General features: G+C 51.8%; 1 protein-coding gene across 16 annotated transcripts in view; it reads right to left on the bottom strand.

Moving 5' to 3' along the window:
* Positions 1–360: 360 nt before the first annotated feature.
* Positions 361–12,592, bottom strand: part of FRMD6 (FERM domain containing 6) — a 285,594-nt gene continuing 273,362 nt past the window's right edge. For 15 of the 16 annotated variants that reach the window (XM_070242932.1, XM_070242984.1, XM_070242973.1 and 12 more), the window contains 4 exons: positions 10,258–10,593; positions 7,463–7,594; positions 5,050–5,141; positions 361–3,194 (listed from right to left, as the gene is read on the bottom strand). In XM_070242932.1, the coding sequence (XP_070099033.1) occupies positions 2,910–3,194; positions 5,050–5,141; positions 7,463–7,594; positions 10,258–10,593 (845 nt within the window). In that variant the 3' untranslated portion in view covers positions 361–2,909. Of the gene's footprint in view, positions 3,195–5,049; positions 7,004–7,117; positions 7,595–10,257; positions 10,594–12,592 lie in introns of all 16 variants that reach the window. The other variant, XR_011428937.1, reaches the window with a different exon arrangement.

Raw genomic sequence — 12,592 nt, 5'->3', positions numbered from 1 at the left:
TGCAGGTCTGCAGCCCAGGAGAGCAGGCTACACCAGAGCCTAGGCGTGGAGCCGCTGGACCACTTGGCTTGTGTCCATGCGTTCCGTGACGTCCACAGTGACGGGACCACCCAAGGCCGTGTGACTGCACAAGGGCCAGGAGGAGCGGAGGCTGGCACACGGCCTCCTCCCACACGTGGAGTGGGGGCTGGCACACGGCGGGGCTCGGCTCCGCATCACCATCATCACCGGGGGGGGGGGGGGGGCACCACCCCGGACCTTCCGTGTGCTCTGTCACAGGAAAGAAAGTCAAAGGGAACACTGACTCTTTGACGCTTTCTGCCTCGTTGAGAACTCTAACAATAAAAAAGGCACTTCAAAGACAAATTAAAGTAACTTTATTTACTGCTAATCTTACCATGAAATGCCTATAAGAATAGTTACAAAATAGTGCAGTTTTTTACACACTTTGGTGCCATCCTGACACGATGATCCTTTCACAGAAAGGACTCTGACAGTTCACGCAGAGATAAAGCTCACTGGTGCAAACACAAATGAAAACGCGTGGAGGCAACATCTCCCACGTCGGGAGGCTGGCTGGCAACGCATGTTAACAAACGCAGAATAAATAACAGCTTTACACTTTTCTTTTCCTTTTTTATTTTTTTAAAACAATTTTCAAATACAAAAATGTAGATATTCAAGATGGATTTTCATATACATATATATATATATTCCTGCTGCAATCAGTGGATCAAAAAGCAAAAGTGTCCTTAGCATGTTTCATCTTTGAAAACCCACAAGACTATTCATAAACCCCATTACAAGGAGGGTGTGCAAGACCACCGACGATGCTGGCAGAGCCCGGGAGCCCGATTCCGGCTGGAGTAGAGAGAAGGAAGTGCAAGCACGACCCATTTAATTAAACAGGGTTTTCTTGATCTTTGCAGGAACCAAGAGCCAAGAAAACGCCCCACATTATGATCTGGGCTCTTTAGAGCCAAACTTCACCAGGATTTCTTTCCAGCATCCGTAAGAAATGGTGGTTATGAGTGACTCACCAGTGAAACAGTCATTAGATGATCCTGTCATCCTTTATACAGAGACAGACACGTCCGTACAGCCTGAAGCTCAAACTTTGGTTCTCTTAAAACACTTGCTAAAGCAAAATAATTCATGACTACAGAACTTTTTTGCCTTCTGAGGTGTCAAGTTAAAGTCCTCTGACCAGGCTCGAGTCCACCAGGCCCTGTGACATCCACGTGGGGACACGAGGTGCCACAGGTGGGGCGTGCTGACGATCTCCATGTGTGTAATACTGACTCCCACCGGGGGTAACACTGCAAGTCTGCTGTACCCTAAGTCTATTTCTTTGTTACCTGAAAACAATTTTGTATAAAAATATGACTGTTTCTTTAGAAAATAATATATAGTTTTTTTTAATAAAACCTGGTAGATAGAAAAAATGGTATATTAAAATATGGTAAACAAATGTAAAATACTTGGTCATTAAAACATCCCGTAGAAAGACCTTGTGCTGAGCAACGCGCTCTGCGGAGGCTCAGTTGCTCTCCCGACCTGGTTGCCCTGGACGCCTCGCAGCAGTGGCAGAAACCGTCTCAAAACTGGCCCTTTCTCAAACACTAACATCTCCCACACACTTCTGCTTCAAAATCCACGAGAGACGCCCTCTGAACCAGTGGCTTCCAACTCTGCCGCGTATGAGCTCCTTCTGGAGAACTCTGAAAGAAGAGGCGATCCCACCTGGGTCCCACCACAGGACACTGAGCTAATTCACCCAGGATGGGACCCAGACATGGCTATTTCCTTAAAAGCTCCCCAAATAATTGTTATGCAACCAGGGTTGAGAATCACAGGAAAAGACACGTGAGGAAACAGTTGTTCTTAACTCTCCATCAAGTGATTGTCTGCAGGCACCACGCATTCCATGACACATCCTCCGTATTAGACAAGAAAAGCCGTGTGGACCAGACAGCCATGGAGGCGAAAATAAAGAGCGGCAAGCTTTGCACACATACAGACACACACAGCCTAGTGGATTTATGTATGTGTTACGCATACATGTAGTTAGGGCATTGTGGTTAAGCAGAAACTACCGTTACCATAATTCGTTCTTGATTAAAAACGAACACCAAGCACAAACATTTTCTAAGACGTTTCTGTAGCTGTAACAGAAACTGGTTTTGAAACGCCACAAGATACATTAAGACATGAACACAGCTGATGGGTTCCTTGGATGAGGACTCAGCTGAGGCCTAGAGCTTTCTGGGAGAGGAGGCCGGGTGCAGCCGGCTGCGAAGGAGTCATGGCATCACAGTGTGCCGTCCCCTGCTGACTGCTGACTCACATCTCCCTCCTGGGCGATGCCTCCGTACAGCGACTCTTTGGCTTTCGAGAACCACGTGACTGTGACGGCCTTGCGAGGGCTCTCTTTGGGACAGCCCCTGTGCGCGTCAACGGTCTCCCCACAGAAAGAGGCGACTCTTCCTCCTCCTCCCTCAAAACATGACCATTTCACGAGGGAGCGATAAAAAAATTACCAGCAAACATCTAACAACATGTTTCACGTGATAAAAAACGTGACGTTACAGGCAGCTGAATGAGAAAACAAGACGGCGACCGAACGCACCGCAGCTCGATGCTCTGAAGGCTGGCTGACCAGCAAAGGCACTCCCGCGACAGGCTGTGAACTTCTGGGCGCCGTCTAGACGTCCCCTGCAGTCCCTGCACCTATGCACGGTCCTTAAAGTGCAACTGTCCCAAGGCTTTTGTTTCCGTCACAAATATCGTAAAGAAAGAGGGTGTTTGGGGGAAGGAAATATGGCACAATGATGAGCAAAGCAGCCGCCCGCGGCCCCCGCGGCCCCCAGCAAAGGGCAGGCCGCCGTGTGGCTGCCGGCCGGTGCACTTTACACAACAAACTCCGGAACGTCATCGTGAGTGAGGTCCAGAGAGAAGTACTTGCTGGCTCTTTTGACGGGCAAAGCGTCCTGGATGTGCACGCTCTGCTGAGCCAAGCAGCTGCTGCAGTAGAGGCCCTCCTGGCCCAGGCCGTGGCCGCACCCAAACGTGTAGCTCTGCGCAGTGTCCTGGCACAGGCCGGCGATGCGCAGGAAGTCCTTCTGGTAGAGTCTGATGTCATCCAGGCTCAGGCTGTGCCGGTCAGTGGAGCTCTTTGGTTTCCGGCAGACAGTCTGGAAAGTAAGGGAGGGAGCAACAACTTTAGGGGGACAGACTAAAGGGAAAGCAACGTCCCGGTAAAGAGGGAGGCTGCAAAGTCTAGAAAGGTATAAGGAGTCCCCACGCTTCAGAAAGCGGTTTCCAGCCGGAGTCTGTGGGGAAACACCGACACCGCCAGCAGCAGCGCACACTCACAGAGCCTTCCCTACGTGCAGGCCTGATCCGCAGCAGCCACTCATGCTAACCCACGGACCCGCCCACAGCCCAGGAGGCCAGAGCCCCACTCGACAGACGAACAATCCACGGCACAGAGGAGAAGCATCCAGAATCCAGTGTCGGCAGCATCTCAGAAATCGAGCAGTGGCCAGATGACCGGGCTGGCGGGTAAAGACCCTGCCTGTTTCCACTAGGACGCAGCATTCACCGTGGCAACCCTCCCATGCCGAGGGCTGTTATCATTTTAGTAAGAAAGGGGAAAACAAGCCAACGATTAAGAAACACAGTCTGAAGAACTGTTTTATAAAAGCCAGAATTCCTGGGTAGAAAAACAGTGCAAAGTGTTTCTGGTGCAGAAAAGGCTGGGAGGCGAGTCCCAGAACGAGGAGGCAGCTCCTGGACCGCGGAGGCCGCGTTCTGCCGCCAGGGAGCACTCAGGACTCGCCATCCCAAGATGGGTCCAGGGCCACACAGAAACAGGGCAGCAAGTGGCTCTTGTAACCCCACGGAGGGAAGATACTGCACAGGTGACTGAGGGGGCTGGCCTTCTCTCTCACTGTCTGCCGCCAGCACAGAGGCCAGCTGTGCGAGAAGACGGCTCCCCTTAGCTGGAGGGAAACCGCCAGGAGCAGGCGTCAGAGCCTGAGCACAGACAGTTCACCAGGGTCTCAGATCTGAGAACAATGTTTCACTAGGTGTCACATCTGAGCGTGGTGTTCACTAGCATGTCATGTCTGAGCACGGACAGTTCACTAGGTATCATGTCTGAGCGCGGCGTCACGCTAGGTGTCACCTCCCAGCAGTCCCTGAAGCTGGCGACCTTCCAGGACTCACAGTGACTGCACACGTGGGACTCATGGGGCATCACCACATCCCCGCGGGATGCACATGATGTGTCTGCATCTTGAGGATGTGAGCCCGCCCCTCCGCTGTGCCCAGCACACGCGTGTACAGCAGGAGCTGCTTGAGTGCAGAGGCGGTGTGCAAACCACACAGCGTGGTCCTGATGCTCGCACTCCACACAGCGCTCTGAGAAATCACTCACTGGAATTTTATAAGATGTCAGGTTCACATTACGGCTACTTAAATGGAAGTAAGAGAAAGAAAGGACAAATGAGAAGAAAGAGAAGAGAAAAAAAGCAAGGGCAAAGAAAGCCAGAACGGAAGAGAAAGAAACAGAGGAGAGACGCACAGAGGGTGGAAACAAAAAGGACAGAGAGCCAGAGCTCAGGGGGGACGTGAGCCGTGGGGCGCCACACGCTGCAGCCGTGGGTCAGAGCATCTACCTCGCCTCCAGCTCCTGACGGCGTCACAGAACCAGTGAGCACAGGTCACCCAACGCCCTGTTCCCCCCAGTTGCTGAGGTCAAGAGCACACAGTTCACCTAGGCCAGAGGCCAGTGGCTTCCCGCCCACATGAAGTGTGCACCCAAGGACATCATTTACCCAAATAAAGGTCAACGTGGAGATAAATGGAACCAGAAAACAGAACGGAAATAAACTCAGAGGAAAACTAGAATGTGTCTATCTAGTAAGAAACATTTCCTTAGGGTTCTAAACCTTCACTTGTTTAGGTACACGTGCACGTTAGGGTCCTATTTAAAACTGTCTACAACTTCGCCTCCTGATCTTAATCCGTCAGTGCCCCCCGTACCTGAGGGAGAGAATCAGTGCTCTGGCCTCGAAGCTTGACGACTGTTTCCGAGGAGCTGGACGTGGAGGAGCCAATTTCTTTCACGATCAACCCTAAAGCAAAACAGAGAGGAAATGAAGACTGCCGACGCCCACTCCTTGCGCCCTGTCGGACGCCCGCAGGCGAGGACGGAGGGGCACAAGTTCTCGGAGCTCATCCTGGCTAACGGGGAGCCTGCAGCACAGATGTCCCGAGCGGATCCCACCAGTAAGAGACCAACATGGGAGGCCAGGGGGAAGACTCTGTTCTGATCCCCGGGATCCGTGCAGCCCATCATGCCGTGCTCACATTTTGGAAGCAGGATCCAGTGCTGACACCTCCCTACGTGACTGTGGCCAGGGAGTAAACTCCCAGAAAAAGTGTTTCAGACAGTAAACCTGCCACCAAGAACTGGAGACGGAGAAGACCACGGACACTTTCCCTCAGATGGCGGGAGATCCTTAAGGCCGAACGGTTCCTTAAGCAAAGTGCACCCCACCTTTTAAAGCAGCACCTTGAGTAAGTGCTGGCCTTTACTCGGCCTCTGCTGGTTTCCGCCCCTCAGCTCCTCAGAAAGCCTCACCGTGACTCAGGGTCTAGCACAGACTCAGTGTCACATGAAGACGCTCCCGTTTTATGTGCAGACAGTTTAAAACCTCTCGGGTGATGCTCACGTCTGGCGGGTACACACTCTGCTTTGGCAGAGGGTCCTTCTCTGGAAAGAGCCTCATCTTCTAAGAGGCATTAACTCTCGAACAAACCCCCACAGGCACGGCTGGCACCTGCTCTAGTTCCTCCTGGATTTCCTGGTAAATGTTCCTTTGGCTGCCAAGCCTGTACACAGTCTGCTCTAGAACCCAGACCCGGCCTAGAAAGGTCAGCACCAAACCCGGTGCTTGGAACACGGAACCAGCTCGAGGCAGCTCCCACAGAACAAAGACAAGCAGCGTGCGACATCGCTACTCAATCAGCTCAGTGTAGCGCTGTCCATGCACCTATAACGTGCGTGTAATTGTCAAGTTATGGTTTAAAGACACTGCAGTCTATCTGTAAGGAAAACGTGCAATATAACACAGCAAGTGGGCAAAGACGGCCAAGTTTGGTCTAAGAGCTCTGAGTGTGACGAGGCGACCGGGCGCCGGGCCTGTGGGTCAGCGACCGCAGCTCTGCAGCAACAGCTCCTCCTGCTCTCACAGACTGAGCCCAGCGTGACGGGCCCTGTGCGCGCCTGCCCGGCACGTGCGGAGGCTCGCTATCAGAGACTGCGGGTCTGGACGGCAGTGGCAGCCCAGCCCTGTGCAGCAGGGTCTGTCGCTCAAGCAAAGCTGCAAGTCACAGAGCAAGAAGCACCCAGGCCACTCGGCAGTGCTGGTTCCCAAGGCAGAGACTAACTCGACGGGCGACAGGAGCAGTTAGGAGTGATGGTTTGGAAACGAACAGATACTGCCGCTATTTTATTTAAGACAACATCTTTCATTTCATAGAAATATACATTGTTTTATATTATATAGGTTATGCGACCCTGTAAGAGGGCTGCCGTGAAGGAACTGGAAGAATGCATCAAATATGGAACTTGCGAGTCTCTTCATGTCAACCTTTTGGACCCTTTCTCCTCAGACTCCTGTGCCCAGTACGACGCAGGGGTGAGAAAACACACACAACTCTAGACCTGACGTCTGATTCCAGCCAGCAAGGGCACCGTGCTCCCCAGTCTGCAGGTTCCTATCTGTGAGGAGGAGGCGGGTCCACCCAGGGCACCGTGCTCCCCAGTCTGCAGGTTTCTCTCTGTGAGGAGGTGGATCCACCCAGGGCACCGTGCTCCCCAGTCTGCAGGTTTCTATCTGTGAGGAGGAGGCGGGTCCACCCAGGGCACCGCGCTCCCCAGTCTGCAGGTTTCTCTCTGTGAGGAGGAGGCGGGTCCACCCAGGGCACCGTGCTCCCCAGTCTGCAGGTTTCTCTCTGTGAGGAGGAGGCGGGTCCACCCAGGGCACCGTGCTCCCCAGTCTGCAGGTTTCTATCTGTGAGGAGGAGGAGGATCCACCCAGGGCACCGTGCTCCCCAGTCTGCAGGTTTCTATGTGTGAGGAGGAGGCGGGTCGGAAGGGTCCAGATGGATCACGGGATTCTCTGACGACTGTTAAGGCAGCACAAACGGAGACAAAGCCCCTCACAGGAGTGCGTCTGAGCGCAGGGCGGAGCACAGTAAGCCTGGCCTGAGCCCTCTGCCTTCCTGGCTCCACGGGGCACTGGGTCCTGCAGTCGACCGCACAGCCTGGACAGGCTCTTCCTGTCCTGTCCCTGGTCCGCAGCCGTCGCCCCTTCTGTTTCTGAGGCACCTGCTTCTCAGGCCAGGACCACCCGCCTCCCAAGGACACGAGCTTCCCAGACGAGCTCACCGGAGTGTCCGTTCAGCTTCCGTGACATGAGCATGTCCTCCGTGATGTAGATGCACATGTCCGGGCTGACCTCCAGAGACTCTTCGTGCATCTGCTCCAGGTCCCTGGGGTCATCAACCAACATCTCTATTTCTGACACAGAAGAAGACATTTGGTGACATGAAGGGACGTGGCCACCGTAACCCACAGCCACATGCGGAAGAGGCTATGTAATTACGCACATTTACAGACTTGCTAAGGAGCCTCTACAATAGCAAACTCCAGGGGCAGTTCTCAACTAGATGCTACCTGCTCTCTTCTTCACCGGATTGCTGTGTTGTCTACGTGTCTGCTAATGACACGACTTGACTGTCAATTATTCTTTACTTGTTAAGAAAGAAGAGGGGCTAGCCCCGTGGCCCAGTGGTTAAGTTCGTGCGCTCTGCATCAGCAGCCTGGGGTTCACTGGTTCGGCTCCCAGGCGTGGACCCAGCACCGCTCATCAAGCCACAGTGAGGCGGCGTTCCACACAGGAGAACTAGAAGGACCTCCAACTAGAACATGTACAACTATGTACTGGGAGCTTTGGAGAGAAGGAAAGAAAAAGAGGAAGACTGGTAACAGATATTAGCTCAGGGCCAATCTTTGAAAAAAAAAAAATAGTCTATACTTCCTAAAGCAATCTACAGATTCAATGCAATCCCTATCAAAGTTCCAATGACATTTTTCACAGAAACAGAACAAAGAATCCTAAAATTTATATGGAACAACAAAAGACCCCAAATAGCCAAAGGATTCCTGAGAAAAAAGAACAAAGCTGGAGGTATCACACTCCCTGATTTCAAAATATACTACAAAGCTATAGTAACCAACACAGCACGGTACTGGCACAAAAACAGATACACAGAGCAATGGAACAGAATCAAGAGCCCAGAAATAAACCCACAAATTTACGGACAGCTAATTTTCGACAAGGGAGCCAAGAGCATACAATGGAGAAAGGAAAGTCTTTTCAATTAATGGTGCTGGGAAAACTGGGACAGCCACATGCAAAAGAGTCAAAGTAGACCATTATCTCACACCATGCACAAAAATCAACTCAAAATGGATTAAAGACTTGAAGGTAAGACCTGAAACCATGAAACTTCTAGAAGAAAACATAGGCAGTATGCTCTTTGACATCAGTCTTAGCAGCATATTTTCAAGTACCATGTCTGACCGGGCAAGGGAAACAAAAGAAAAAATGAACAAATGGGACTACATCAAACTAAAAAGCTTCTGCACAGCAAAGGAAACCATCAACAAACAAAAAGACAACCTAACAATTGGGAGAAGATATTCACAAACCATATACCAGATAAGGGGTTAATATCCAAAATATACAAAGAACTCATACATGTCAACAACAAAAAACCTAACAACCCAAATAAAAAATGGGCCAAAGATCTGAACAGAGATTTCTCCAAAGAAGATATACAGATGGCCAACAGGCACATGAAAAGATGTTCAACATCATTAACTATCAAGGAAATGCAAATCAAAACTACGAGATATCACCTCACTCTGGTCAGAATGGCTATAATTAACAAGACAGGAAACAACAAGTGGTGGAGAGAAGGGAACCCTTGCACACTGCTGGTTGGAGTGCAAACTGGTACAGCCACTATGGAAAGCAGTATGGAGTTTCCTCAGAAAATTAAGAATAAATCTACCATATGATCCAGCTATCCCACTGCTGAGTATTTATCTAAAGAGCTTGAAAACACCAACGCATAAAGATATGTGCACCCCTGTGTGCATGGCAGAATTATGCAGAATAGCCAAGACTTGGAAGCAACCTAGATGCCCATCAAGGGACGAATGGATAAAGAAGATGTGGTATATATACCCAGTGGAGAACTACTCAGCCATAAGAAACGATGAAATCTGGCCATTTGTGACAACATGGATGGACCTTGAGAGTATTATGCTAAGTGAAGTCAGTCAGAGGGAGAAAGTCAAATACCGTATGACCTCACTCATAAGTAGAAATAAAAACGACGATAAACAAACACATAGCAAGGGAGATTGGACTGGTGGTTACGAGAGGGGAAGGGGGGAAGGGCGGAAGGGGTGAAGGGGGAGGGGGGAGAGCAAAAGCAGTGATTAGGTGCATGTGTGTGGTGATGGATGGTAATTAGTCTTTGGGTGGTGAACATGATGTAACCTACACAGAATTCGAAATATATTACGACGTACACCAGAAATTTATATAATGTTATAAACCAATATTACTGCAATTTAAAAAGTAATTAAAAAAAGAAAAATAACAACACAGATGCACACAAATGCTGTTTGGCTGGTACAGGCTCTAGGTCTTGCTTAGCTCCTGACACAGAGTTAAGCGGCCCGGTGCAATACTCGCTAACTCTTCAATGGCCTGGGCTCCAATCGTTCCTTTTTTGCAGAAGTTCGCGACATCTCTGTCAGTATCAGCACATCCACTCGTGTCCTAACTGACGCCTATTTACCTGGGAGTCGGAGACGCAGACACGAGGTCTGCAGGACTGACTTCCTCTCTGCTCACATACACTGCTGGACTCAGAACCCACAACCGCGCCCCGTGGTGACAAAGGGCCATGACTGGAGGGGCTGCGTCCACACACAGCAGCAACTCTGCCCTGTCACTGGGGAGCCGGCAGCACAGCCCTTCTCTACACCACCCCTAGCAGCTCTCCAGACATCGAGTCTGCAGAGCCAATATCTGGAACCCACCAGGAGAGGCAAAGAGCAGGCAGCGACCGTGGGCCACGCCGGCGGCTCGGGCTGGAGCTTACCGTCGTCCTGCGAGCCCTCCTCCAGGTGGTCCTTGCCGCCACTCTCCACCCCCGAGGTGTGGGAGCTGCCGTGGCTGGTGGTCGAGCTGCAGGTCTTCAGCTTGCGGTGGACGGCACCGCTGGAGTAGCCGTCCTCAGGCCCCGCGTCCCGCGGCTTGGTGTCGGCCTCAATGCCCGAGGTGTGGGAGCTGCCGTGGCTGGCGGTGGAGTGCCGCGACAGGCGCTTGTGCCTCGCGCTGCCTGCGCTGCTGCCGCTGGCCCGGGACCGCTGCTCCAGCGGGCCCATGTCGAGCTCCAGGCTGTCGCTGATGTACGACTCCCGATACTGCTTCTTCTCTGTGTGGGGAGGACACAGCTCGTCACCCAGTGACCAGGACAGGGGCGGCTCAGCTCGCCCGAGTCCCTGGGCCCAGAGCAGGGACAGTCACCTCTGACCCCAGTGCCTGGCAGTGCCCACGGTTCTCACAGGAGCTCAGCTCAGGACGCCCGCAGGGGAGCGAGGACCTGGACACAGACCTGGGGGCCCCGTCTCAAAGCTTCGACACCAGAGAGAGCTGCTCCAAGTGTGCGGACTGTCAGTGGGCCAAAGAGAAGCGAGCAGGCAGCTGAGAACACGCACTGAGAAGCTCAGGGCTGTCGGACGCTGCCACGACAGCCGCCAAGACTCTCTATCTCCAAAAGCATCCGCCCACGGGGACGAGAAACTTCAGCCTCTGGTCCTTCCCCACACAGAAGCTCAGAAGCACGGCTACCGAAGACTGTTCAATTCACACACAGGCCAGGGGTCCTTCATTTGTTCATTCGTTCAGTTTGGCCCACTGCTAGCTTACCTCTAATTGCTAAATATCGTTTAAAGTAAAACTATTCTTCTGAGAATTTCCTTCAAAAATTTCTAAAATTTGAGTTTTCATTAATGAAGATTGCTTTTCCCCATCTAGTGTGAATGAGCGAGGCTTTATCATCTATTGAGAAAACAAGTGTGAAATCACTACTGTTTTGACGATTGACACCCATGCGTCCTGACTGGTGACATTGCTCTTTGGTTTAACACATCAGTGCTGGTCGTTACCGCAACGCGGCAAAGTGCCTCCTACCAAACTCAGCTGACTGCCACACAGAGGCAGAGCCACAGCTGAGCTGCAGGCGGACAACACAGGACTTCTGTGTGTCAGGTCAGAAATTAAAACAGAAACAGTCCAGCTTCCTGGTACTAATACTGATGAGAAATAACACATTAGAACAATGTTAAAAACAAAGAGTGCGTTTGGGGACGGTTAAATTGATATTATTTCAGAAACTGCTAACTAGCAAACTAATTGGGCTCTCAGGGGCCTGTTACTGGATGCAATTGTCTTGTCTCTTGGTTAAGTGAAAAACACTTGCACTCCTGATGTCTGAATCTAGCTCTGAAGTGTGATCACCACAGGCTCCCCAGAGAGGGAACGAGAGTCAGCACAGAGATGATACGCTCTCCAGGATGCAAATGGAAAAAACGATTGAGAAGGCTGTGTGTACATTTCTGGGCTCCAGTCCATTCACGAAAATTCTAAGCAATCAGGCTGAAGCACAAGGGTGACTGTGTGCAGCCACACAGAAGGCAGACGGGACTGGACATCAGAGCCCAACACACACACGGCTGCCCACGAAAGTGATCCTCAATAGCCCCTCTTCCAGGGCCGGACTGGTCCCAACGACTCCTGTCTTGTGAAGACAAGAGGGGCGAGATGAAGATGGAAGCTGAAGGGCTTTGCAAATTCTCGTACCATTTCTGCTCACTGTTGTACCAGAAATAATAGCCATGGGCTCTTGGAAGGGTGGGAGGAAGAAAAAGTAAAACAAGCTCTGCTGTGTTGGCGTTCTAAGACAATCGGGACCCGCGGGTCTAAAAACTCAACAGCCCTCCTGCCTGTTCACAGACAGCCTGGTCCTCCCGACCTCGGGACAGGCTCGGGGCGACACGGGCTATGCTGACTCCCTGGTCTCCCCCTCCAGGCCTGTTTCCCCCCTCACAGAGCCCAGGTCAGGGTGGCACAGCGTGGCGCTCCACGCAGCCGTGTCTGCTCCCTTCACGGTGCTGTTTCACCCAGATCCACCGCAAACATTTAAGAAGCTTTGCACCACTCAGTTTCAAACTGAGAGAAACATCTAAATAACCCTGAAATTTACTCTAAGAAATGCGAAACGCAACCTCTCCTCCCCAGTGAGCTGGCGTCAGCAGTGCAGGTGATGGACTCTGCGGGAGCAGCCGGACAGGCAAACCCCTCTGAGGGGCGTGTGTGACAAGACGGCAGGTCCGCCCTGCTTCTGCAGGACACGCGGGTCTAGGGGCAGCCTG

Source organism: Equus caballus, chromosome 1 (genome assembly GCF_041296265.1).
Source record: "Equus caballus isolate H_3958 breed thoroughbred chromosome 1, TB-T2T, whole genome shotgun sequence".
Classification (NCBI taxonomy): Eukaryota; Metazoa; Chordata; class Mammalia; order Perissodactyla; family Equidae; genus Equus; species Equus caballus.
Note: the sequence above shows the minus strand (reverse complement) of the source record. Positions and strands in the feature narration are given on the sequence as shown.